We start from the raw sequence: 23,367 nt of genomic DNA on the forward strand, positions 1-23,367 counted from the left end.
GAAATGTGGGTCAGGATGGGAACTGGTTTGGACAAGGAGCTGGGGTTGGGACTAAAAGAGGTAATGAGACTGGGAACAAGGAACTACAAGGTAGGGAAAATTGGGAATGACTGGGAAAGCAGATGGGGACTGGGGACTTTCTGGGTGAGGAGAGTGGGACTGGCAGCTAGGAGAGGGGAAGAGACAGGACTGGAACAGGGAGAGGTTGGAGGAGAAGAAGGGGTGAAACTTGGGGGAAATGGGCAGAAGAATCTGTAACCACTAGACACACTCCCCTCCAGAGACTGGACGGGAACCCAAGATTCCCGAGTCTCATCATTTCTCTGCTGTCAGCAAATATCTGTGAAACCCACTGGCAACATGTGTGTGTCCCATCCTCCTTTAGTGTTGGTCCACAGAGAATGACAACCTACTAATGCTTTTAGTTAGTCACTTTGCTCAAGTGGCAGAGGTCTCTGAAGTGGGTATAAAAATTCCAACGCTACTGATGAACCACATTGATGTCAATAATATCACAACAGAATTTCTGTTTTCTTTTCATTTGGCTTTTTAAAAACTTAGGAAATTACACACAAAAATCCATGTTAAAAGAACATTGTTAAGGTTGCAAAGTCAAAGACTGAAAAATTAGAAAATAGAATAATTAAGGCAGAGGTCCTGTAGAAAAAATTGTATGTGATCATGTAATTAAAGACTGCATTGTAATAAATATGCACAATGAGGCCAAATTAAGGTTGCTCTCACAAGCAACCTTAATTCTGGCATTTCCTATTGTTTGAGTATGCCTTTGAAACCTTTATAATATTCTTTTTATGGGTTTTTTTTGGTCTGTAATGTATAGAAATACACGTACCACAGCTCTGAACTAATTTTAAGAGAAATATAAAAAATGAACTGGCATTTTAAATATGTTTCCCATACAATTAAATCCTCTATAAATAAAAATGTGAACATCTGGTTAATTTTGCATTGATTTTTGCCCTGACGATGTGGCCAGCTTTGCCTGGACACCACAAACATCCCAATATATGTATATATTTTTTAAATTGACTTTAAGGAATGGTTCTTGTTTCTGGCATAAACCTGTGGCCTCTAAACCGCCCCCTCCCCCCCGAGAAACAAACTTACATCATGCATGGAGTCCATAAGTTTTGTAAGCTGATAGAAACGTTGTGAGCTGGCCACAACTCCTTTCTGCCGCAAACCAATTGCCTTGACCAATTCTCGAATATAACTTGCTCTCATCTCATCAAACTGGCTTTGACTTCTCAGACCTTCCAAAGGAACTAAAGAGAAAAGAATAATCTTGATTGTTGCACTATATTATGAAGACAACAACGGAGGAAGAATTTATACGGTATATATACTGTAATGTTTGTTTAATTATTTTATCTTGGACTATAGACTTTTTCCTGTCAGTCAGTGAAGTGCAGAAATGGTGATCTGACACAGGCAGGTGGATACATAAGTCAGAATCAGTCACTTACGTTGATTTCTGGTATCCTGGCATTGGGCCACTGATATGGAAAATCTGCCAGAGGTGGTGGTAAAAGTGATGCAAAATGACTGAAATCCTCCCTCTGCAATAAAGTCATTTGTGACTAGAGAGGCAGGGGCATGGACAGGGCAACAAGGAGATGCACTGATTAGCATATCCCCGGAGATGTCTCAGGAAGGTGTAATACAAAAGCATTATTCAGTATTTTGCAGGAGACAACTATGCAAAATAAAAAAAGAGCAAACATTCCCCATAGGGCAACGGTTTAAATCTTTCCATCTTCCTAACATTCAATGAAAATTATAAGCCAAAACATCAGCTATTTCTGAATTTCAGAAGTACAGGTTTTGAAAGATCTGTTGCATTTAGGCATGTTTTCTTTGACTGTAAACAAGTATATATCATGATTTCATCCTGGAAAGAGAATAGAGAGTTGAATATTATAAAAAAGAGGCCAAATTCATCCCTGATGCAACTCCATTAAAGCAACTGGAGTTACACTAGGGATGAATTTTGCCCAATGGTTAACTCTAGCTGAATGTTTGTTTCTTAGATTACTATTTTTCAAATCATTTTAAGATTCATATCGTCTAAATTTAATCTTTGATGTTTACATCTTAATGGTGTGACTGGAATGTGGTGGAGGACAGCTCACACTTTTGTGAGAGATGGCTCAGATGACCCAACAGGTCTTTTCCATCTCTTACTTGTATGCTGCCTTTGTTTAGCTAGACAGACTTTTCAGCAAAACTGTGTTAACAGGGCAGAAGCAGACTGGAAACCAATATACTCTGTTCAACAGGGGGGGAAAAAGCTTTCTAAAAATGGAAATTTAGCTTTTTTGCAGAAAAATGCTGAATATAAAGTTGTAGAAAGACAACCATATAGAGGCTGTCATTTTCACTCCTGCAACTGTTTCCGGCAATACTAATGTAGACTGGCCTCTGGATTCTAAACATCTATTAAACATATACAGTATTCTGTTGCTGAGGAAAGGCCTTTTAAGAAAAGTCTACACTTATGCAAACACTAGTCAAGTTGAACACAGATGTCACAAGCAACAGTACATGAGGGAATAAGCCTTCAATTAATATTTTTCTTGGCACTTGGAGGAACCAAGCAAATACTACAGGAGTCTATCTTGTCACCCCTATGGTTCAGTGTCGGTCCCAGGCTCCTGGAGAGCCAAGTCTCAAAAATACTTTCCGTAAGAGTTCTGAAAATAGTTTTTGTCCTACGTTAGCAGCTAAATCATTTTCAGCACTGGATCAGGGAATTCATTACTGACAAATGAGGTCAGCAACAGATTGCTTTCTTAGTATAGATAGGCAGAGAACTTCACCCAGATGCTCACCTACCTGGAAAGTGGAAGACCAATGAGCAAACTGGAACCTGGAAAGGTGCTTTGTAGCTGGGATCAGATTAGAGGTGGTGGGCCAAATTTAGTTCTGAACAGACAGCTGAAGTCAGTGGAGCTGCCCGGTCTTACACCTGGGGTAAATTTGCCCATCTTTGTCCAGGAATAATTTGAATAATCATTAATATTAGTAATCTGACAAGGTATGAAAGCCATGTCCATTCTCCCCTGCTCCAAAGAGCAAAACATTGACTTCACAGGAGCAGGACGTGGCCCCTATGTCAACAAACCTGACACTGTATGAAAGGATTTTTTCTTTGTATTTGTCATTTAGTGATACATTTTGCAGCTTTGCACGGGGCTTTATCTGTGTGTTGTCACTGAAGTCAATCAGACTTGCATGGCTGAAACCCTGCACAATTGCTCTGAAAATGTCCAGCTTAATGTGGCTATCTGTCAAATTGTATTCAACATGTATCTCATTGATTTTATTCTGTGCACAACAAAAAAAAGCAGTATTTTAGTGCTTGGGGCCTGAGACATTTTTGCTGAAAGGGACTTTTTCCTGTTTTTCAGGGCATACAGCCCTACTATAATTTTCATGATAAATAACACTGTGTGAAACTTTGCAACATTTCATTGTTGTTTTAATATTTGAGGTACAGAACAAAAAAAATGCTAAGAAGACAAAAACATCCATTTTCTACTTACTTGTATTGAGCAGTAATAATGATTTCATACAGAGGAACTCCTCTTGACTAACTTGTAGTTTAACAAATTCCTGTGGGATCTGCCACATGGATAGGCACAATGAATAAAACGACGATTCTTTCATCCTCTGTCTTACACCCCAAAAAGGTAAAAATAAAAAAGACTCAGCCACTAATTCTTTGTAGTACCTACTTTGCTGTTAGATTAATTACTACATTCTTGAAATTAAGGAGAGATATATGAAGTAAAACAATTTTCTGAAATTTTTGTGTATCTATTAGTTTTCACACACATAAAAAAATCGTAACTTGACATTTGATTGGAAGTTTAAAGGTAAATTAATTCTCCTCAAGTGGTGTCATTGTTTAGACAGGCATCTTAGAGACTGACAGGAGCTGAATGTCAGGTGAATAATAATCATGATTTTTTTACATTAAAGAAACCCAACAATTTTTAAAATTTAAATCAGATTTTTAAATTTAAATGTTGCTAGTCCTTTACTTTCTTCTCATTTATAATCGTACATTGCTAAAGTAAATGTTTTCCAAGCGCTTCTTTAATTAGCGTTCTAATTGTTAGTGGAATTTCAGATTTTTTTAGATAGTATTTTTTCTACTAAGAACTTGCACATTTAAATGGTTATCTAGGTGGCAGAAGACCCATTAATATCTGTACTGTGAGGACAAGAGAAAATGGCAAACACAAAATTAACAAACAAAGAGCCTGTGCTATACTTGGAACCAATAACATCTTCTTATATATTGAACTTCCACAAGTCAAATGATGTTAATGATGTTCCTAAGTCACTTAGGCTCAGATCTTCAAAGGTATTTAAGCTCCTAACTTCTGTTGATTTCTATGGAAGTTAGGAGCCTAAACACTAAACAAATTTTTGAGCCTAAACTAAATGCTTTTGAAAACAAATATGGGCATTTTAACAAATTTTGGCCCATTGCGTAAAAAAGTTGACAATAACTTTGTTAATGGATTGAAAGTCTAAATAACTTTTAATTACTAACAGGGACACAATTTTTTTGAAGTGACAAAGATTCTATAAAGAGAACATTTTAAAATAGATGTTAGCTCCTGACGCTGCCTTTTCTGAGAAGTCCCATTAAAGTCAATGGAACTAAAAATGTCAGTAAAGTTAAATAACTGCAGAGATGTTTTCAGGAATAGGGCCTTCATTTTCAATCGTTTTGTTTTTTACTTACAGAAGTTTACAAAATATCAGTTAAGCTATATTCCCAGTAGTAGCATTTTAAAAAGCCCAGCATTGGTTAGCTCATTATACACTGAATAGAAAGGTGCAGTAGCACCGGTTAGTTTGACAACGCCTCAACCTGATTTAAATCAATGAGTTAAAAAAAAAACATGGGTGAAATTTTGGTTCTACTGAAGTCAACAGGATTTTTAATATTGACTTCAATGGAGACAGAATTTCACCCCAAGTGTTTTAAATCATGATTCCAGTCTGGCTGGAAGCATTATAATCAACAAAATGTTTATAGTTGGCATGACAAAAAACTTTTTCTCAGTGCATGTAGATCAACATTTTATTGTTTTAAGTGAGAAATACTTCAAATCTGTTCAGAATCTGAAGCGCTGAACCCTTTTTTAAATAAGTTAAATATATCAGGTTTCAGAGTAGCAGCCGTCTTAGTCTGTATCAGCAAAAAGAACGAGGAGTACTAGTGGCATCTTAGACACTATCAAATTTATTTGAGCATAAGCTTTTGTGGGCTAAAACCCACTTCATCGGATGCGTGCAGTGGAAAATACAGTAGGAAGATAGCTACACAGAGAACATGAAAAAATGGGTGTTGCCATATCCACTATAATGAGAGTGATCAGTTACGGTGAGTTATTATCAGCAGGAGAAAAAAAAATCTTCTGTAGTGATAATCAGGATGGCCCTTTCCAACAGTTGACAAAAAGGTGTGAGTAACAATAGGGGGAAAATATAAACATGGGGAAATAGTTTTACTTTGTGTAATGACCCATCCACTCCCAGTCTTTATTCAAGCTTAATTTAATGGTGTCCAGTTTGCAAATTAATTCCAATTCAGCAGTTTCTCGTTGGAGTCTGGTTTTGAAGTTTTTTTTGTTGTAGTATTGCCACTTTTAGGTCTGTAAAGGTGCCACTAGTACTCCTCATTCTTTTCATTAAATAAATCATTTATTGTTTATTGGGAAATTATGCTACTGATTACTCAGTTGCTCCCGTTGAAGCTGTTCTACATAAATATTAGGTCATTGGAGCAGGGGGACTGGAACCTGGCTTTCCCACCTCCTAGGTGAGTGCCCTAATCACTGGGAGAAAATGTATAGGTGGGGGAGGCTCCACCTTGCCCGCCTCTGGCATGTTTTCCAAGAAGGGGCTTGGGCACCTAAATTAAGGAGAGACTTGATGGCCAAGAATCCCAAGCAGAGATATGCAGCTCCCTCCAATCTGGCCATACGAATCCCTTTGAGGGGCGGGGCCACAATCCTTTCCTTGACATCTCCTTCTGGTTAGCTTAGGTAGCTCCCCATTCAGCAAGGTGGCTGACCCATTCATAGGCACCTAATTTGCCCCATGCATTGTACAGGGAGCCTAAGTGCCTAACTTAGAACTGTGGATTCCACTGGATGACAAGGTGCCTAAAAGACACGCATTACAACTCCTAAGTTCCTTAGGGAATCTCACCCTTAGACATATTTTTAAGTATTAGAAGGTGTAGCTAAATATCTACAGTGCTTTTAAAAACAACCTGGGAATTAATCTGGAAATTAACAGCTCTTGCCTCATTTTCAGGTTTGAGGCTGGTGTTGCTGTATGCCGATATGGCAGGTGGTATCCATCTGCACTAGGACTGAATTATGGATAAACCAAGTCTAAGTGGCAGCTTGGTTTTAAAATACCTGTTAGACAATGGTATAGATAAAGACCAGAGATAGATTTTAATTTAATAAAAGTTATTTCCAGAGTATTTTCCGCTATACATAACATCTTTGATGTGCTTTATTATTCCAAATTATTCAACTTTTCTAATTTTCTAGTTCAATTCTAATTCTTTTCAATTTTCTAATTCCTAGTGTTTGCTATAAATACATAGAGTGAAATCATGGCTCCACTGAAATCAATGAGTTTTGCCACTGACTTCAGTGGGGCCAGAATTTCACCCTCAGATCCCAACGTATGACCTCTGTGATTGTGTGGCATTCCACTGATTTCATGGGTACTCTACATGGGCATGAGGATCTGTGCACTGGGATCCTGAAATAGGACTGGGAACCTAGTTCTTAGTTTTATGTGAAGCTGAATCATAAACCTATTTGTTTAATTTTCATGTTGCCTTGTAAAGGCTTCTTTTTTGAATTTCAAGGACAAATTATTAAGGAGGGAGGAAAAAGTATACCATGATTGCCTATGAAATACTCCTATGTATTTCATGCTACAACAATATGGGATATTAACCCTTTGCCCTGAAATCTACATTCAAACTAATTCAGGTTTAATATCGTGATAACATAATTCTTTTTTTAACTTTCCCTCAGATAAACAAAACCACCATCAAAACTGTTTTGCTTTTGGGTCTATAGATGGCCATGTCAATGGAATACGTTGGACTTTTATGCAATTCTTACTGAGGATACTGATCTTTGATATTATCAGAGCTTTCTCCTTTGATCTTAATTTTAACACTGTTTAATGAAACAACAAAACAAAAACATAGGGCAAAATCCTGGCCCCAATCAAGTTAATAGCAAAATTTCAATTGACTTCAGTGCGGTCAGGACTTCATCTATTATATTAGTAAATAGCAGTAACTGTCTACTTACTCATTTAGTATCAGATCAGGTGCAAAGTATAGCATCTGACCACTGACATGCTTATATGACCTCCATCCCATTGCAAACACCATTAGACTCATCCAAGAATACTGGATAAGGGTTATCTGATCATCGATATGTAAATTCCGGAATCCTGAAAATCACATGAAGAATTAAAAGAATTCAAATACTACTCTATAAAACATTTCACAAAGTAAGAAATTTATATTTGTCATGTGTTCTTGATGTATCAGACAAGCTATCCATTATTTTTAGATAAATTTAAATATGTAGTATTTTTGGTACCTATCTATACAGTCTCCTTTCATACCTTGTGTATGTCTTAAATAAGATCTGAGTACTAACAATATCAGACAGAATCCTATGAAACATCCACTAAAAATAAGACTACTACAACAAAAACTGGCATTAACTTTAATTTTTGAACTCCTTTTAGTTCACGCAATGGGACTTTATATTTTTCTTTTCTTTAAGAGCCTCCAGAATCAGCTAATTAAAGAGTAAACATGTACATTTCTTATATGTAGCTGTTTCCAGTAAGTGGTAGCGTTGACTTGACAATTCAAATGTATCTAATTTTACAGGATAGTTTAGTAATATTTCTTAAGTAGTTAGAGACTAATCAACAGGAGGCTTGTGATATTTGAATTATCACTAGCCATTTGACTAGATTCGCTAACCTCTCCCAAATTTTTATGCTGAGCCACATATTATTCCTTTTGTTGGTTTTGATCCTGAAAGGATCAAATCAAATATAATGTTACCAGTTATGAGTGATTATGTACTTTAGGAAACAACAAAGTGGTGATATTTGTACTATAGATTTTTTTACAGAAGTAAAGGATATTTTGGGGTTTGTGAGAAGAGTGACGGGAGGATTGATCTGAAGTTGTTTATAATTATTATTTTAGCACAGATCAATAATTACTATATCCCTTTTCCCTGTTCCCATGAGTTTTAATGCTAGCAACAAAGTATGTTTAGGAAGTGGCTCACTGAGGCATCGAATATAGATTTTTAAAAGTTGGCATATTCGAATTATATAACAGTAGTTTTTACAGCCAGTCTACAGGCAGAGAATGCCTCTTTTGTATAATATTCCTTCAAGTGTGTACAATCTGTAAGGTTTAAATTACCAGCTATGTCAAATGATTACAGAAGGTATAAGAGAGTTCAGGAGATCAAAATATTTATTTAAAAGGAAGCAGGGAAGGGAGAGTACACTGAAAAGCAGAAAGTTGAGCCTGAGTTCATTCTGAAATGAGCAAGTATGCTGAGCCTGCTGTAGACTTCTCAATCTCAACCGTGTAGAGTACTAAATTCCAAACAAAGCAGCGTATGGGATTTACAAGGAAACAAGATAAATACACAACTGCAAAAGTGCCAGATATTCTCCTATATCTCCATACAAAGCAATCTCAAAAACTGACATAAAACACTGAAGAGACAAGATGGGTGAAGGAATATCTGTTATTGGATCAACTTCTGTTGGTGAAAGAGACAAGCTTTTGAGCCACACATGGATTCTACACATGCCTATCACAATATGTGGTATACCTCAACCAGTGCATTAAATGCCCCATGTGGGTGAAACCAGATGATCACTACACACTCTAATGAACTCACACAAGAAAATCATAAAAAAACAAAAACACCCTGTTACCTGTGGTTGAACACTTTTCACAAAGCAATCACTCTATATCTGACCTATCAGACCTCATCCTCAAAAGAAACCTGCACAACACTTTCAAAATAGGAGCCTGGGAGCTTAAATTCATAACTGCTAGACACTAAAAATCATGGACTTAACAGAGACACTGGATTTATGGCTTATTGCAACAATCTGTAACCCACTAAGCCCCCTCTTTTATTTCTAGGATTGCAGAGGCGTTACCAGGCCACTCTACCTTGAATGGTCCCTTACAATATTTGCTAACTACTTATGCTAAACAATCTGTTCTTCTTGCATTTTTCTGTGATGATGGGAGTACCTGAAGAAGAGCTCTGTGTGGCTTGAAAGCTGGTCTCGCTCGCCAACAGAAGATATTACCTCACCCACTTTGTGTCTCTAATAGCCTAGGACTGACCCAGCTATAGCTACACTGCATAGAACTCTGAACATATTTTTCATTTAAAACAGCTTTAAAAAATAGTTGTTTTTTAAACTAAACCAATTTCTGCAAAAGGTACAAGTTGCACATTTGTTTAATCTGTACTACTTCATTGGTCACTGGATCCTTCCATATTCAGTGATATTGGAGCATTTGTCTAATCTGTTTAAACCTAATATCTCCTTAGTCTTATAATACCAAACTGTGTTGCTCTCGGTTTTCCCATGTTATTTTTTTAAATCATCCTAAGTATAATAAGATAAGAATACTGTCTGTTTAAATATTCTTACACCTAAAGAATATAAAGTAAAAGCATGTGTTTTAAAACGTGTCTGCTCATTTAGTGGAATCCCCTTAAGAAGGTTCTACTGTTTGATTAAAATATATCTTTGGTACACAGAAAGTCCAATTTTATACTCTTTTGGTGAAATGGCAGTGTTATTATATATTCAATTAAATGTCTTTATTAAGGATTCAATTATTATGCATTCAATTTGTTATGTATTACATTTCTGTATATACCTGGTTTTAGTGCACAGCCAATAAATAGACTAAATACTCTTTAGATAATTAGCTTGATAACATATATTAGCATAACTATATATAGAAAGATATTATTACCTGGTAGTGATTTAGACCATTTGACTACACAAAGGAGTTGCCTCTCACATAACTGATTCAGACTGGTCAGCAAAGCACTTGGGGTTTCAGGCTGCGTGTTGTCATAACCTGCATAGACCACTTCTGGCTCAATGCCCTGTAAGATGCTGATCAGTTGGGGAACAAACTGTATTTCTTGATTTGGTGAAAAGGATATTCTTTGGGTTAGAGCTTGGCTTTCATCGGGAAGGGCCACTGGCTGCTGGAGTGCAACAATATCTAGTGTCCTCACAACTTTGACTTTGTTAAACTTTTTAAACTTTCGACCTGTGGAAAAAAATAATTTAATGACACATCAAAAAAACCAGATTCCCACAAAGCAGATTAACTCTTTTAGTATCTCTTACATTATTACACTTTTAACCTTGGAATATTGTTTCTTTCTGTTTTCTTTTCTTTTACAACTCCAAGTTACATATAATTCAAAAACCTTATAGAAAATTCTTAAAGTTTTGTTCCAGCGGAGAAAGAAATAGAAAGAAACACATGAAAATATACACATTAAATTTCCCACCATATATTCTATGTTACTGCAACCTGATAAAGTATTTCCTGGTTCAGTTCCTGCTGTCCTATCACATTCTGATGGCTGAGCCAATTGGTTTTGCAATTCAATTTCTGCTGAATGTGAGTCGATTATACTGTTTACATTGTTTTCCTCTACCCTCAGAAAAATGCAAATAGTTCCCCAGTACAAATAGAAGTTCCTTATTTCCCATTTCCATGCATAAAAGACTTTTGACTTGTCTAACTTCCACTCCTACCTGACATAGTTCTCTCTGCTAAAACAGGAGTGTGAGAATGGAACTCTCAGTATATGAGGAAGGTGGTAGGTAGTGTATATATAGAGAGACAACACTCAAAAAGAACTTCAACTATTAGTGAGTAACCTTTCTTCTTCTACACATTTCCAGTTAGTCACAACATCCAGGAAGTTGGACCTATGAGTACTATTTAAACAAAAAACGCAGAACTGCCCTCCCAAAGTAAGCGTCAGATCTAGATGTCAAGTGAAGAAAGCTGTGCAGAGTAAACAAATGTACATGTTTCCATTATGGAGGCATACCACAAGCGGGAATATTCAAAGGCCACCTTGCAGTTGGAGGAGGAAGAGCAGAGGTAATAGAAAGGTTAACAGTTAGCTGGATGGATTACGCTTCAGTTTTTTTGAAAGCTTTTTCTAGTACACTGTCAAATAGTTACTTACCACTAAAATATCCAGGTGTTAATTTACCCTTTGAAATGGAATCAGTATGCCATACTTTAAGCCAGATGTTTCATCTGTCTGTAGTGGAGTAAATCATTCTGGAAGCTGAGAATTTATAAATGGAATGTGTTTTTTCATAAACAATGGGAAGAGATCTCTCCATCCTCTTTGTCTTCTTTTCATTCTATTTCACAGTTCTGTTAGTTTAGGGCTGGATTTTTGTCTCTGTTACACACATTTTACAGAAGAGTAATTCCATTAGTTAAAAGAGTCACTCTTGATTTACACTGGTGTGAGAGGAGATTCAAACCCTCTGATTTCAAATTAGAGGGGGTATAGGTGAGTATATTTATAGCTAATCTAAAAACACAAAATCAGTTTTATAATGTCAAATAAATTTTCTAATTCTTCAGTATTATTCATCCATAAAAATGAGTACATGAATATTTAGCACACAAAAAAGGTGCAGTTAAAAGTTAGATTACAACATTATTTGTGATCCTATATAATGCTTAAGACAAATAGGGAAGCATATTAAATATTTTTTCAAGGAAAAGAATCTGCTAATATCATAAATATACGGAATGGAATTTTCAAAAGCACTCAAGCAGTGATCTAACACTGCTCCCTGGGGAGTGAGTGGAGAGAGTCCAGTGAAGTCAGTGGTAAGATTCCCATTGATTTGTTATGCAGGAGATCAGAGTACATGATCACATTGGTTCCTTCTGTCCTTAGACTCAATGACTTCAATGACAGCACAATTAAGCCAGTGATGAGTGCTTTTGAAAATCCCTCCTTCAAAACTATTAACTGTTTTACATCAGTTGTCACTAAAGATAGTAGCAAAAAAAAAAAAAAAAAAGAAGAGGCAAGCAGTCCTGGTCAGTGACTCCTTAGTAAAAAAACAAACCTGACACTCAAACCTGGGTCACAGCTGACCCAGATAAAGAAAAAAGGATTATATGCTATTACCTCCAGATGAAATGACATCACAACAAAGATGTCTAGTATTGTAAAGAATGCTGGAAATTTCCAACTAATTATAGTCAAAGAGTGTGTGGCTGGTGAGGGGTGTGTGGAAGGGGGAGAAAAAGCAGCAAGAGAAGATCTGACAGTTCAAGAATGACTTCATGGATCCATGGAAGTGAACTGAAGACAAGGTCAGCAGAGGTAATAAACCTGCAGATTCTTAGGGTGCCAGGCATGAGTAAAAAAAATGAAGCCTTAATGGTAATTTATGGATTTGTAATCACAGGGAATCTTCAGTAGTGAATGAATAAAGATACATGCTTCTAACGAATTAGAATGCAATAAAATAAGGACTAATTCACAGAATTGCGCAGATAATTGTTTCTGGAAATATAGTTAAGTGGCCTCCAGTATTGCATGCACACTGTTTGCAGAACTTTCCAGTCAACTGCAAGGGTGAGTCCTGCCAGACGCACATTAGCATTTGCAAAGGCTTGGCACCTGCTTCAGGCTAGTCATTCCACATTAAGCCTCTGTTGCTGAAATCTTAATGCCACACGAAAAAATGAGAGGTTTAACAATATATGGGTTTTTAAATTGTATTATACAAAATATTTAAAATTATTTCCTGCTCTAAGATGAACCAACATCCCAAATTAGTCCTATACTGAATAAATAATAGTAATGTCACTTTGGCACTAACTCATCATAACACATAACAGCTGTGTGCATTTTGTCAGCAAACCTTTGGTAGCTTCTGTCATTGGGGTGTTCAGTCACACCAGCAGCTTCATGGTACCCACAGTTCCCAAATCCACAATTTATTATACATTATTGGACAGTACATTAATAGTGCATGGGAACTGTGTACAACTACTGAATATAAACCAACAACATAATAAAAACGACTTAAATGATAAATGCTTAACATGCATACGTGAGATTCATTACATTGTTTTGGCGCATAATCCTGCACTTTGATTTTTCCTTTTAAGCATGCGTATAGAAGCAGATTACATGTCAGGTACCATGGTGCACCAGGCATTCTGTATTAGATAGCTAGTCTTCTCATAAGACACTAATGCCTCACCCTCTCCACAACCCGTAATCAGGCGAAAAATGTCAATGATTCATTATTTTTGACACCGTACCATGGTTTTTACTCCAAGGTCACTATGCTCCTCTGGTTCCATATGAGAGAACAAGTTCTATACACCTCAGAAGACTGTAAATATGCTAAGGGAACAAAGCAGAGGTAATACATCTTGATTTTAATAAAGCATTTGATTCAGTGTTTTAGGAAATATTACCTTGAAAATTGCATATGAGCACTGTCAGAGGGACTGAAAGCTAACTGAAAGGTGATTTTCTATCAGTAGGGCACAACAAGAAATCAGTGTTAGACATGGGTCATTTTTAAAGTCTTTGCTACTGATCTGGCAGAAAGGGCTAAAGAATATTATACTTCAAGCTGTGAACTGCAGTGAAGACAAAGAGATAACAGAGATCAAGAAGGGTTGAAAATATCAGCAAGAAAAAATAAAATGAGATTCAGCTTGGAAAAATAATTGGCAGCATAGATTCAGTGGAAGGGAAAAATCCAGAAAGCTGTAACAGTCAGAGAAAGCTGGGGCAACCGTATTCAGGAGACTGCATATAAGTTTGCAATGCAGTACAGAAACAACACAAGACAAATGTGATTGTGTACTACATATGCAGAAGTGTCATTCATGTGGGGCATGCATGCAGAAGCGCAAGGAGGTGACAAATTAATGTGTTCAGTTCTGGAATGATGTTACCAGAAAGCTAATGACAAAACTGAGGGAGTGACAACTCCAGGGGGAGAAGTGTCAGAATATAAAGGTCCACAGTATTTTAACTTTTTAATTACTAAAGAAGAAGAATTATTACTTAGGGTGCTATAAATGCAAATTAGACTGCAGTGTTTCTACAAGAGAGTTTGTGAGTACTCTACAGACCTATTTACTTACAGCACATCAAAATTAATTCTAAAATCATTCAGATGCATTTAACTGCTTAGAAATTCGTTTCTGAAAACATAGCTAATGTGTTGTTAATATAATATACACACAATCCAATTCACTCCTGTGCTAAGTAGACCATAAGAACAGGTAGCACTCAATAGAAGGTGCTGCTCAATAGCTGTCAGCGGAGGCTACACTCACTGCTCCCAGCAGTAAGTTTAGTCCAATGACTAAACAGCCATACATGCCAGTCTATACCAAGTGGGAATCATTAGATACTCATAGTCTCTGTAAAGTCTTGTAGCCTGTCTCAGGTTGGTTAAGCAATATTAAGTGTCGGCATTGAAGATTTCAATGCATGATTAAGGGGCTGCAGGGAAAGACCAAAAGAACTAAATATATATAGCTTGTTTAAGAACTGAAAGGGAGGTTTTGCACTATAGCAGGCTGCAAACAAACTGTGAGAAAATTGCTTAGATTGATGGTTAATGGAATGACATTAAGGAAAGGAAAAATATGGTTCTGATTCAACAAGATACTTAAGCACATGCCTAACTTAAAAACACAGTGCTGAGGTAGCATCAAGCATTCTCTCTCTCTCTCTCTTTCAGGTGCTTGGCTGGCTAGTTCTTGCTCACATGCTCAGGGTCTAACTAATCACCATATGTGAGGTCAGGAAGGATTTTTTCCCCAGGTAAGACTAGCAATGATCTTGGGGACTTCTTGCCTTCCTCTGCAGCATGTGTGTGGAGGTCACTTGTCAGGATTATTTGGGAATATCCCACCTAATCATTTCCCTGCCATAGAGGGGGACTCGAGCACTGGTACACTTTGATCTCCTCTATTCTCTGCCTGTGGTACACAACAGTCTAACCTCCAGTGGCTGTAAACGTCGGTCTAATTTTAGTAGTTGGATTTTGGTGCTGGTTGGTATTGGTGATATACAGGAGGTCAGACTAGATGATCTAGGTCCCTTATGCCCTTAAAGTCTAGGACACTATGGGTAGTTACATTACAGTTAACGGGGCAATTTATATCCTTAAAGTTAGGAATGTGCTTACGGATCTTTGCCCAGTTGGGGCCCAAATTAATTATGTGTATTATAGCTGTGCCCAGCATCTGGGCTTTCTTGTGCTAGCTAGCGTACAATCACACAGGTGGACACGGTTCCTGCCCCAACAACTTATACCCTTCTTAAAAATGAAAAGCAACAACTGAGTGTAACAAACAATAGAGGGCAGAGAGAGAAAGGATGATGGCAACCAATAATAGGAACAGGCCATCAGTGGCACAACTGGATGGCTCTCAGTCATTTATTCTGTGCTTTTATATTCCTCATTAAAAAATAACCCAACCATAAACCCCCCTTTTCCTTAACATTTGGGCCATTCCCGCGCAACATCCTTCTCTTGGAAAAAATATAAGGCTGAGCTTTCTATATAGATTTAGTACACTCCCATTTGATAGTACTTTTCGTCCTGTTTCTACATAAGCCTCTCTCCTCTTGAAACCTTGCACCACATGCTATACAAGGGGGAGGCTTTGGTCTCCGGAGGTGTCAGACGCAAGAGAGCAAAACTCCACTGAGCAATTATGGAGCATATGCTCTAATGTCAGTATGGTTTAGGGCAGTGAAGTCGCGTGCTCGCTATGCCCACCCAACAATCTCCCATCCCCCAGAGTCTGGAACTGCTGACGTCATTGGGCTGCTGAAGCTGTAAAGGTGCAGCTACCCCACCTGGTGCAGCTGAGAAAGGAGAGGAGATTGCTGGAGTTCTGGCTCTGCAAGGAGGTGTTATACCCCCTTTCCTTTGGCCCCATGTACTGCTGGATATGCCTTTCTGGTGAATATTGGGACATTCTTAAAGAATTTCTCCCCCAAGAAATCAGGTGGGAAACAGGACTATGTGGCGCTCCTGGGTGGGGAGATCTGCTGGAGTCATGTGCCCCCACAGACCTGGCTCTGTGTGGGTACGGGGGTGAGCAAGGACTCAAAACTCCTAACTCTGAGAACTGCGATAATGTGGAATAATCTCCCAAAATAAATGGAGGAGCTATTTCATTTTGGCACATGTAGAACAGGACTGGCCAAAACCCTAGAAAATATATACTGTGAGGAACAACCTTGCTGTGACAGATGAGGACAAACTAGATGACTCAATAAGCATTTTTCCTATCTATAATTTCTTTTTTCCTCGCACAGGGTTTTTTATTGAAGTCTACTGGATGGAAGTAGTTTTGATTCTGAAGACAATGTATGGCTCCAAATCTGCACTGTATTTAATACAGTACTAACTTTAAAACTCCAATAAAAGTACACTTTTTAGTATGGCCACAGAATGCTTCCATATAGTTTTGCTTCCAGTTTACACAGAAGGTGACTCACAGGAACAGCTTCCCCACAGACAGACAACAAATACTAAAGCCAGTAATGGTACTGGTACAATCTAAAGGTGTGTTTGGCATTAAGGCTCCAATGCTGCTCCCATTGATTTTAATGGTGCAGGATCAGGCCCTAAAATCCAGCCTCAATTGTCTCTATTATGTAAATCGATGGGTAAATGTGCCAAACTCACATTCATAAATCTACTAAATTCACACTCATTGCTCAACTCTTGTTCAAAGGGAATAATAAAAAAGTGCTGGAACTAGCAACAAAAGTGTATCATTTAACAATTTTTATCACATTTTCTTTAAATTATCATTACTGCCCACAAACAACGCAAGAGAGATTAGGATTATGAATGATATTGAAGCCTTACAAAACACTAGATTCCCAATCCTCTGCAAAAATTGAAAATGCTATTTACCTGTTCCAAATAACTTTCAGGTCAGTGTAAAAAATAAGGATATAAACTAGACATTTCATATTATGCTATTATTGAGGGGATCTGGTTTTCAGGAGCACTATGAATATCTTTTAAAGAGAAAATGTTCAGTATTCTCCCCCCCCCCGCCCCCATCTCCTGTATCTGTATGAATAAGTATATGAATTACTCAAGGGTTCCCAATTTTTTTTTCATCCTTGTCCCTTTTTAGGAACCTAGTGGGGTTTAAAAGTTAGGAAAATAAGTTTGAATGTTAAAGTGAAAGTGAATTTGCATTTCTTTGGTGGAAAGATCATTTTTAGCCTTTGCATTCCCTTTTGTTCAATATGAAGTGAATTTTGGCGCTGCGACCCTATTTATTGCACTTTTACCGCATAATTATCATGGGAATTATGGATCCCCAGCAGAAGGCAGTGGCACAGCATTGATACAGATGCCAGAGTGATAAAGGGACTATCACCCTAAGAATATGGATTGTTTAAATCATGCAGACTTATTTAAGTGTATAAGAAACTACAAGATTGTTACATATTTTAAAATATTGGTGTACTTGTTTTCTCAACTTTTTGCAGAAAGTATTAAGAATAGTAGTATAAAGAACCTCTTTGAAAGTGTATACGCTTAACCGCGGTTAAGCATACACTTTCAAAGAGGTTCTTTATACTACTACGGACAAACGTGGGATTTGTTCACCTGGGTAGGGGAACTAATGGGAAAATGTGGGTTTAAAAGCACAATGTTAATTTGCGGAAAGGTTTACAGCCGGTCAGTTTTACCTGATTTATTTCCAGCAGCATAATCTCTTTGAAGAATGAAAGCTATTCTCTGTTTATGTGAATATACATTTTCTTCTAAAATGTGTTACTGTCAGTTGGAAATGCAACATGACTAGCTGCTGTGACTGCTAAGCAGTCTAATACAGGTTAGGAAACAAAACACTTATTGTAATTCAATTGTGTTTATAATTTCTTATATTTTGAAATGTGATTGTTATTGCACAGCCTCTTGTCAGGCTCTCATGTGTCAGTATCTAGAATTTATGAATTTTCAACAGCGTTTGCTCTTATCATCTGCAGCAAGAAGCACAGATGTCTCATTCCTTTTTTCAAATCCTTACACTTGCATTAGGTAAATGGAAGACCAAGCATTTTTTTTCTAATCCAGCATCCACAAACACATGCAAAGTGCAGAAAAAGTCAAGCCTTCAGATTTAATCTTTCTATATACAATTGGCACCTAAAGCTGTGATGATCTGACAGATCTCCTGCGACAAACCGAGTTCCCAGAAGCACTTAGATGGGAGAACTCTCTGGAATTTCTAGATGCTGCAGAAAGTGAAGTTGATGACTCACCATGTGGCACACTCCCTGCTGAGAAGTACAGACTCAATACCCTCATCATGATAGGACCATGTGGGATGCTGTAGGTGTCATCTAAACCTCATCAGACATAAAAACAGAGGCCACGACCACTTGTACTCATTAAAGACCTTGGGTGAGGTTCTGTGCTGCACTGAATTCAGTCCAGGAGGAGACAAGGTTCCAGGGGCTTTAAGCCCAGCCCAGTCTCTGGCATAATTTAGACAGCCCTGAAAAGCCCTTGTGATAGGTTCTATCAGGCCTTTTCTGGCCCTAGCTGGGGGTGTTGGTGCCTGGATACCTCCTGCTGAGAGTGGGTTTGTGTGTGTGTGTGGGGGGGGTGATAGGGGTGGGGGGGGTGAGAAAACCTGGATTTGTGTTGGAAATGGCCCAACTTGATTATCATACACAGTGTAAGGAGAGTGATCACTTTAGATAAGCTATTACCAGCAGGAGAGTGGGGTGGACGGAGGTATTTTTTCATGCTTTGTGTGTATATAAAAAGATCTAACAAGGTCAGCTCCCAGACTGCTGCGCTGGGCATCACAAAATGGGGAAGAGATGGCCAGCCCTCTGTGGAGATAGAGGTGGTTAGGGACTATTTAGAAAAGCTGGACGTGCACAAGTCCATGGGGCCGGACGAGTTGCATCCGAGAGTGCTGAAGGAATTGGCGGCTGTGATTGCAGAGCCATTGGCCATTATCTTTGAAAACTCGTGGCGAACGGGGGAAGTCCCGGATGACTGGAAAAAGGCTAATGTAGTGCCAATCTTTAAAAAAGGGAAGAAGGAGGATCCTGGGAACTACAGCCCAGTCAGCCTCACCTCAGTCCCTGGAAAAATCATGGAGCAGGTCCTCAAAGAATCAATCCTGAAGCACTTGCATGAGAGGAAAGTGATCAGGAACAGCCAGCATGGATTCACCAAGGGAAGGTCATGCCTGACTAATCTAATCGCCTTTTATGATGAGATTACTGGTTCTGTGGATGAAGGGAAAGCAGTGGATGTATTGTTTATTGACTTTAGCAAAGCTTTTGACACGGTCTCCCACAGTATTCTTGTCAGCAAGTTAAGGAAGTATGGGCTGGATGAATTCACTGTAAGGTGGGTAGAAAGCTGGCTAGATTGTCGGGATCAACGGGTAGTGATCAATGGCTCCATGTCTAGTTGGCAGCCGGTATCAAGTGGAGTGCCCCAAGGGTCGGTCCTGGGGCCGGTTTTGTTCAATATCTTCATAAATGATCTGGAGGATGGTGTGGATTGCACTCTCAGCAAATTTGCGGATGATACTAAACTGGGAGGAGTGGTAGATACGCTGGAGGGGAGGGATAGGATACAGAAGGACCTAGACAAATTGGAGGATTGGGCCAAAAGAAATCTGATGAGGTTCAATAAGGATAAGTGCAGGGTCCTGCACTTAGGACGGAAGAACCCAATGCACAGCTACAGACTAGGGACCGAATGGCTAGGCAGCAGTTCTGCGGAAAAGGACCTAGGGTGACAGTGGACGAGAAGCTGGATATGAGTCAGCAGTGTGCCCTTGTTGCCAAGAAGGCCAATGGCATTTTGGGATGTATAAGTAGGGGCATAGCGAGCAGATCGAGGGACATGATCGTTCCCCTCTATTCAACATTGGTGAGGCCTCATCTGGAGTACTGTGTCCAGTTTTGGGCCCCACACTTCAAGAAGGATGTGGATAAATTGGAGAGAGTCCAGCGAAGGGCAACAAAAATGATTAGGGGTCTGGAACACATGAGTTATGAGGAGAGGCTGAGGGAGCTGGGATTGTTTAGCCTGCAGAAGAGAAGAATGAGGGGGGATTTGATAGCTGCTTTCAACTACCTGAAAGTGGGTTCCAAAGAGGATGGCTCTAGACTGTTCTCAATGGTAGCAGATGACAGAACGAGGAGTAATGGTCTCAAGTTGCAGTGGGGGAGGTTTAGATTGGATATTAGGAAAAACTTTTTCACTAAGAGGGTGGTGAAACACTGGAATGCGTTACCTAGGGAGGTGGTAGAATCTCCTTCCTTAGAGGTTTTTAAGGTCAGGCTTGACAAAGCCCTGGCTGGGATGATTTAACTGGGAATTGGTCCTGCTTCGAGCAGGGGGTTGGACTAGATGACCTTCTGGGGTCCCTTCCAACCCTGATATTCTATGATTCTATGATTCTATGATCTTCTACACTTTCCACAGTATGCATCCGATGAAGTGAGCTGTAGCTCACGAAAGCTTATGCTCAAATAAATTGGTTAGTCTCTAAGGTGCCACAAGTACTCCTTTCCTCCTGCTGAAGGAAACCTACTCAGAGCAGGCTAGAAGGGCCAGGAGGAGACAGTGACCAAGTGGGATCCAGCAACCCAGCGAGCAGTCTTGTCAGCTTCTTCTCAGGGCCCAGGAGCAGTGCTGGGTGAGACTGGGGCAGTGCAGGAGCTCATCAGTTCTAGCTTAGAACCCCAGTGCCCAGTCAGAGCCTTGCCCTCAAGCACTGCAACTAAGTGGTTGCCTTTGAGTTTCGCTTATTTAAAGGCACAGACAAATTATGAGTTGTGTTATCCTCTGTTAACTGTTCAGAGACTGATGCCACACTTGTAGCATGGGCCACCCTGCTTCAAGAGGTGGCCACAACTTGTGGACTAAAGGAGAAAGCACCTGCAGTACACCACCCACTCCCAATGTTCTCCTGCCATCCCCTGCTCTGTCCATGACAAACCATTTGCACCCTTACGCCCTTCAAAGTTAAGTTAAACAGGAACATGGCACTCTTGTTCCAGCATAAGAATGTCCACACATGGAGTTATTCCTGAGTAACTTCATATGTAGAGAAGCCCTTAGACCCCACAGCCTGCAAACTCATAAACATGTACTTAACTTTATGCATATGAATAGTCCCTCTTTACTAAATGCAAAAGTGTCTGGGTGATATCCACACCTGTGGAAGAAGCTGGGTGTTTCCCACTGTAAAGTGTGGATTCCAGGGTATTCACAGGAGGCAAGAGATTTTGGCATGGATATTTTTTACCCCCACTGTACTGCCAAACTCACACTGATTCTTGAACAGCTCAGTTCTTTGTGGCCACTGCTCCTGAGCTCCCCTAAAGGGAGGAGACAAACATCCAATTTTTAAAGAGGAAACCAAGAGGAAACAGTGTCTTAGTCCATCTAGATATTTTAGCTTTTTTTTTGTGTGGTGTTTGTTTACAGAGTAGATGCAGAATCCCGAATAACCCAGGCAGTTTCTCCACCCCCATCCACCCAACTTTGCAAAGCCTAAACCCCAGAGGGTCTTCAGTGGGAATTGGAGATAGGGAAGCATACTGTAAATGGCAATTTCCCTTCCATACCCCTAATCCCAAGCCCCATATGTGGGTACAAGCTCCTTCTCCCCTTCATGTGCAGATGTAAAGGTGACACATAGAGCCCTATGCCCTAAATATCTACCACCCACAGTGTAATCTTGATTTTTTTCCAGCTGAAACAAGTTAGTTAAAAAAAAATCTAATAGGTTCTACAGCTCTAAATGAATGCCATTCAAGACATACTAGTTTATTCTGTCTCTTCTTTCTTTGTATTTTTAAAATTATTGTTTTAATTCTCTTCTATTATTCGGGTTTATCCATTTTTCTCCATTCTACCATCCTCGAATAGCTCTTTTCTTATCATCTTAGCCATACATTTTCAAAAGCTGTGCACGGTTAATGGGAGTTACCGTCTAAAATGCTACATCAGCAGTTTGAAAAATACAGGGATATGTATCTGTCCTTTCTGCATGTAAGCACTCCAAAACTTACCGTGTGACTGGACTGTCTCCCTATAAGGCAGTGGCTCCCAGGCTGTGGGTCTGCTGAAGCAGTGTTCAGCTTTCCACTGGCTTTGCTTGCAGTTACCCAGAAAAAGCAGAATGCTGTCTATACCAACCTCTCTGTTTTATTACTATATACCAGGGCAGACTGGAGTTCTCAGCTCTCAGTATCCAGTCCATGTAGGGCCAGAGCTAACAAGCCCTCTCCCTACTCACTAAAGCAGAAGGACAGAATGCTGCTGCCATCCACCCAGACGAAAGGTGGATAGAGACACAGAGAATGAACTACTTTATTTTCAATTCCCACTTATTTCCTAAAACAAGTTCTCCAACTCCAAAAAAATAAAATAAAAACAAATAAAAGCCTGCAAGATCAGTCCATGTTAGTGAGCCACCTATGTATATGCAATACAAGACAAACTTTGCTCCAGAAAGAGAATTCATTTGAAGGTGTTTTTATTCAGAAGAATTTAAAATGAGTTTAAAACTATTTAAAATACCCAGACAAATTATCCCTCTAGAAATATATTTTCCTTAACTTAATGTCCTTTATTTAAGTCATTGAAGTTCCAAAGTAGTAATATTTACACTAAATGGATTGCAGTAAAGTTCCTGATTGGTTATTTTTCTGAATCCAGGCTTTACAAGAATCTTACCTCCAAGGACCATGCCAGCTTGACAGCACTTCCTCAAGCGACATGCTGGACAGTTCTTCCTACGAATCTTATCAACTATGCAGTCATTCCTTCCAGCACATAAATAATTATGCTGTCCTGTAAACAAGAAAAATCCAGAATTAACACAAAGTTTCTGATTGTGTCACGTCTCTCTCTCTGATCCAATGTATGGTGAGCCAAAAATTAAAAAGGCTTCAAACCAAAGGCTGACTGTCCCATTACAAGAATCACTAGAGATTTTTTTAACGTCATCTTTCAGATATTACCATCTGACACAGTTTTATTATAGTAATTGTTTTGGCTTCTTTATGGTTCACCAGTCTTCTATAGTTCCAAAATAGGGCACGGCCAGTATATACTGTTCACGTTACT

At 38.9% G+C, this 23,367-nt stretch overlaps 2 protein-coding genes across 2 annotated transcripts in view; one reads left to right on the top strand and one right to left on the bottom strand.

Moving 5' to 3' along the window:
* The window catches only part of ARHGAP42 (Rho GTPase activating protein 42), a 378,378-nt gene that overhangs the window by 347,139 nt on the left and 7,872 nt on the right, over positions 1-23,367 (top strand). The window lies entirely within an intron of this gene.
* PGR (progesterone receptor) overlaps positions 1-23,367 on the bottom strand; it is a 54,472-nt gene that overhangs the window by 5,746 nt on the left and 25,359 nt on the right. Inside the window, exons 3-7 of the mRNA XM_073337968.1 lie at positions 22,975-23,091; positions 10,136-10,441; positions 7,392-7,536; positions 3,567-3,697; positions 1,129-1,286 (exon numbers count right to left, since the gene is read on the bottom strand). Coding sequence (XP_073194069.1) covers positions 1,129-1,286; positions 3,567-3,697; positions 7,392-7,536; positions 10,136-10,441; positions 22,975-23,091 — 857 coding nt within the window. The remainder of the gene's footprint in view (positions 1-1,128; positions 1,287-3,566; positions 3,698-7,391; positions 7,537-10,135; positions 10,442-22,974; positions 23,092-23,367) is intronic.

This window comes from Lepidochelys kempii, chromosome 1 (genome assembly GCF_965140265.1).
Source record: "Lepidochelys kempii isolate rLepKem1 chromosome 1, rLepKem1.hap2, whole genome shotgun sequence".
In the NCBI taxonomy this organism is placed as follows: domain Eukaryota; kingdom Metazoa; phylum Chordata; order Testudines; family Cheloniidae; genus Lepidochelys; species Lepidochelys kempii.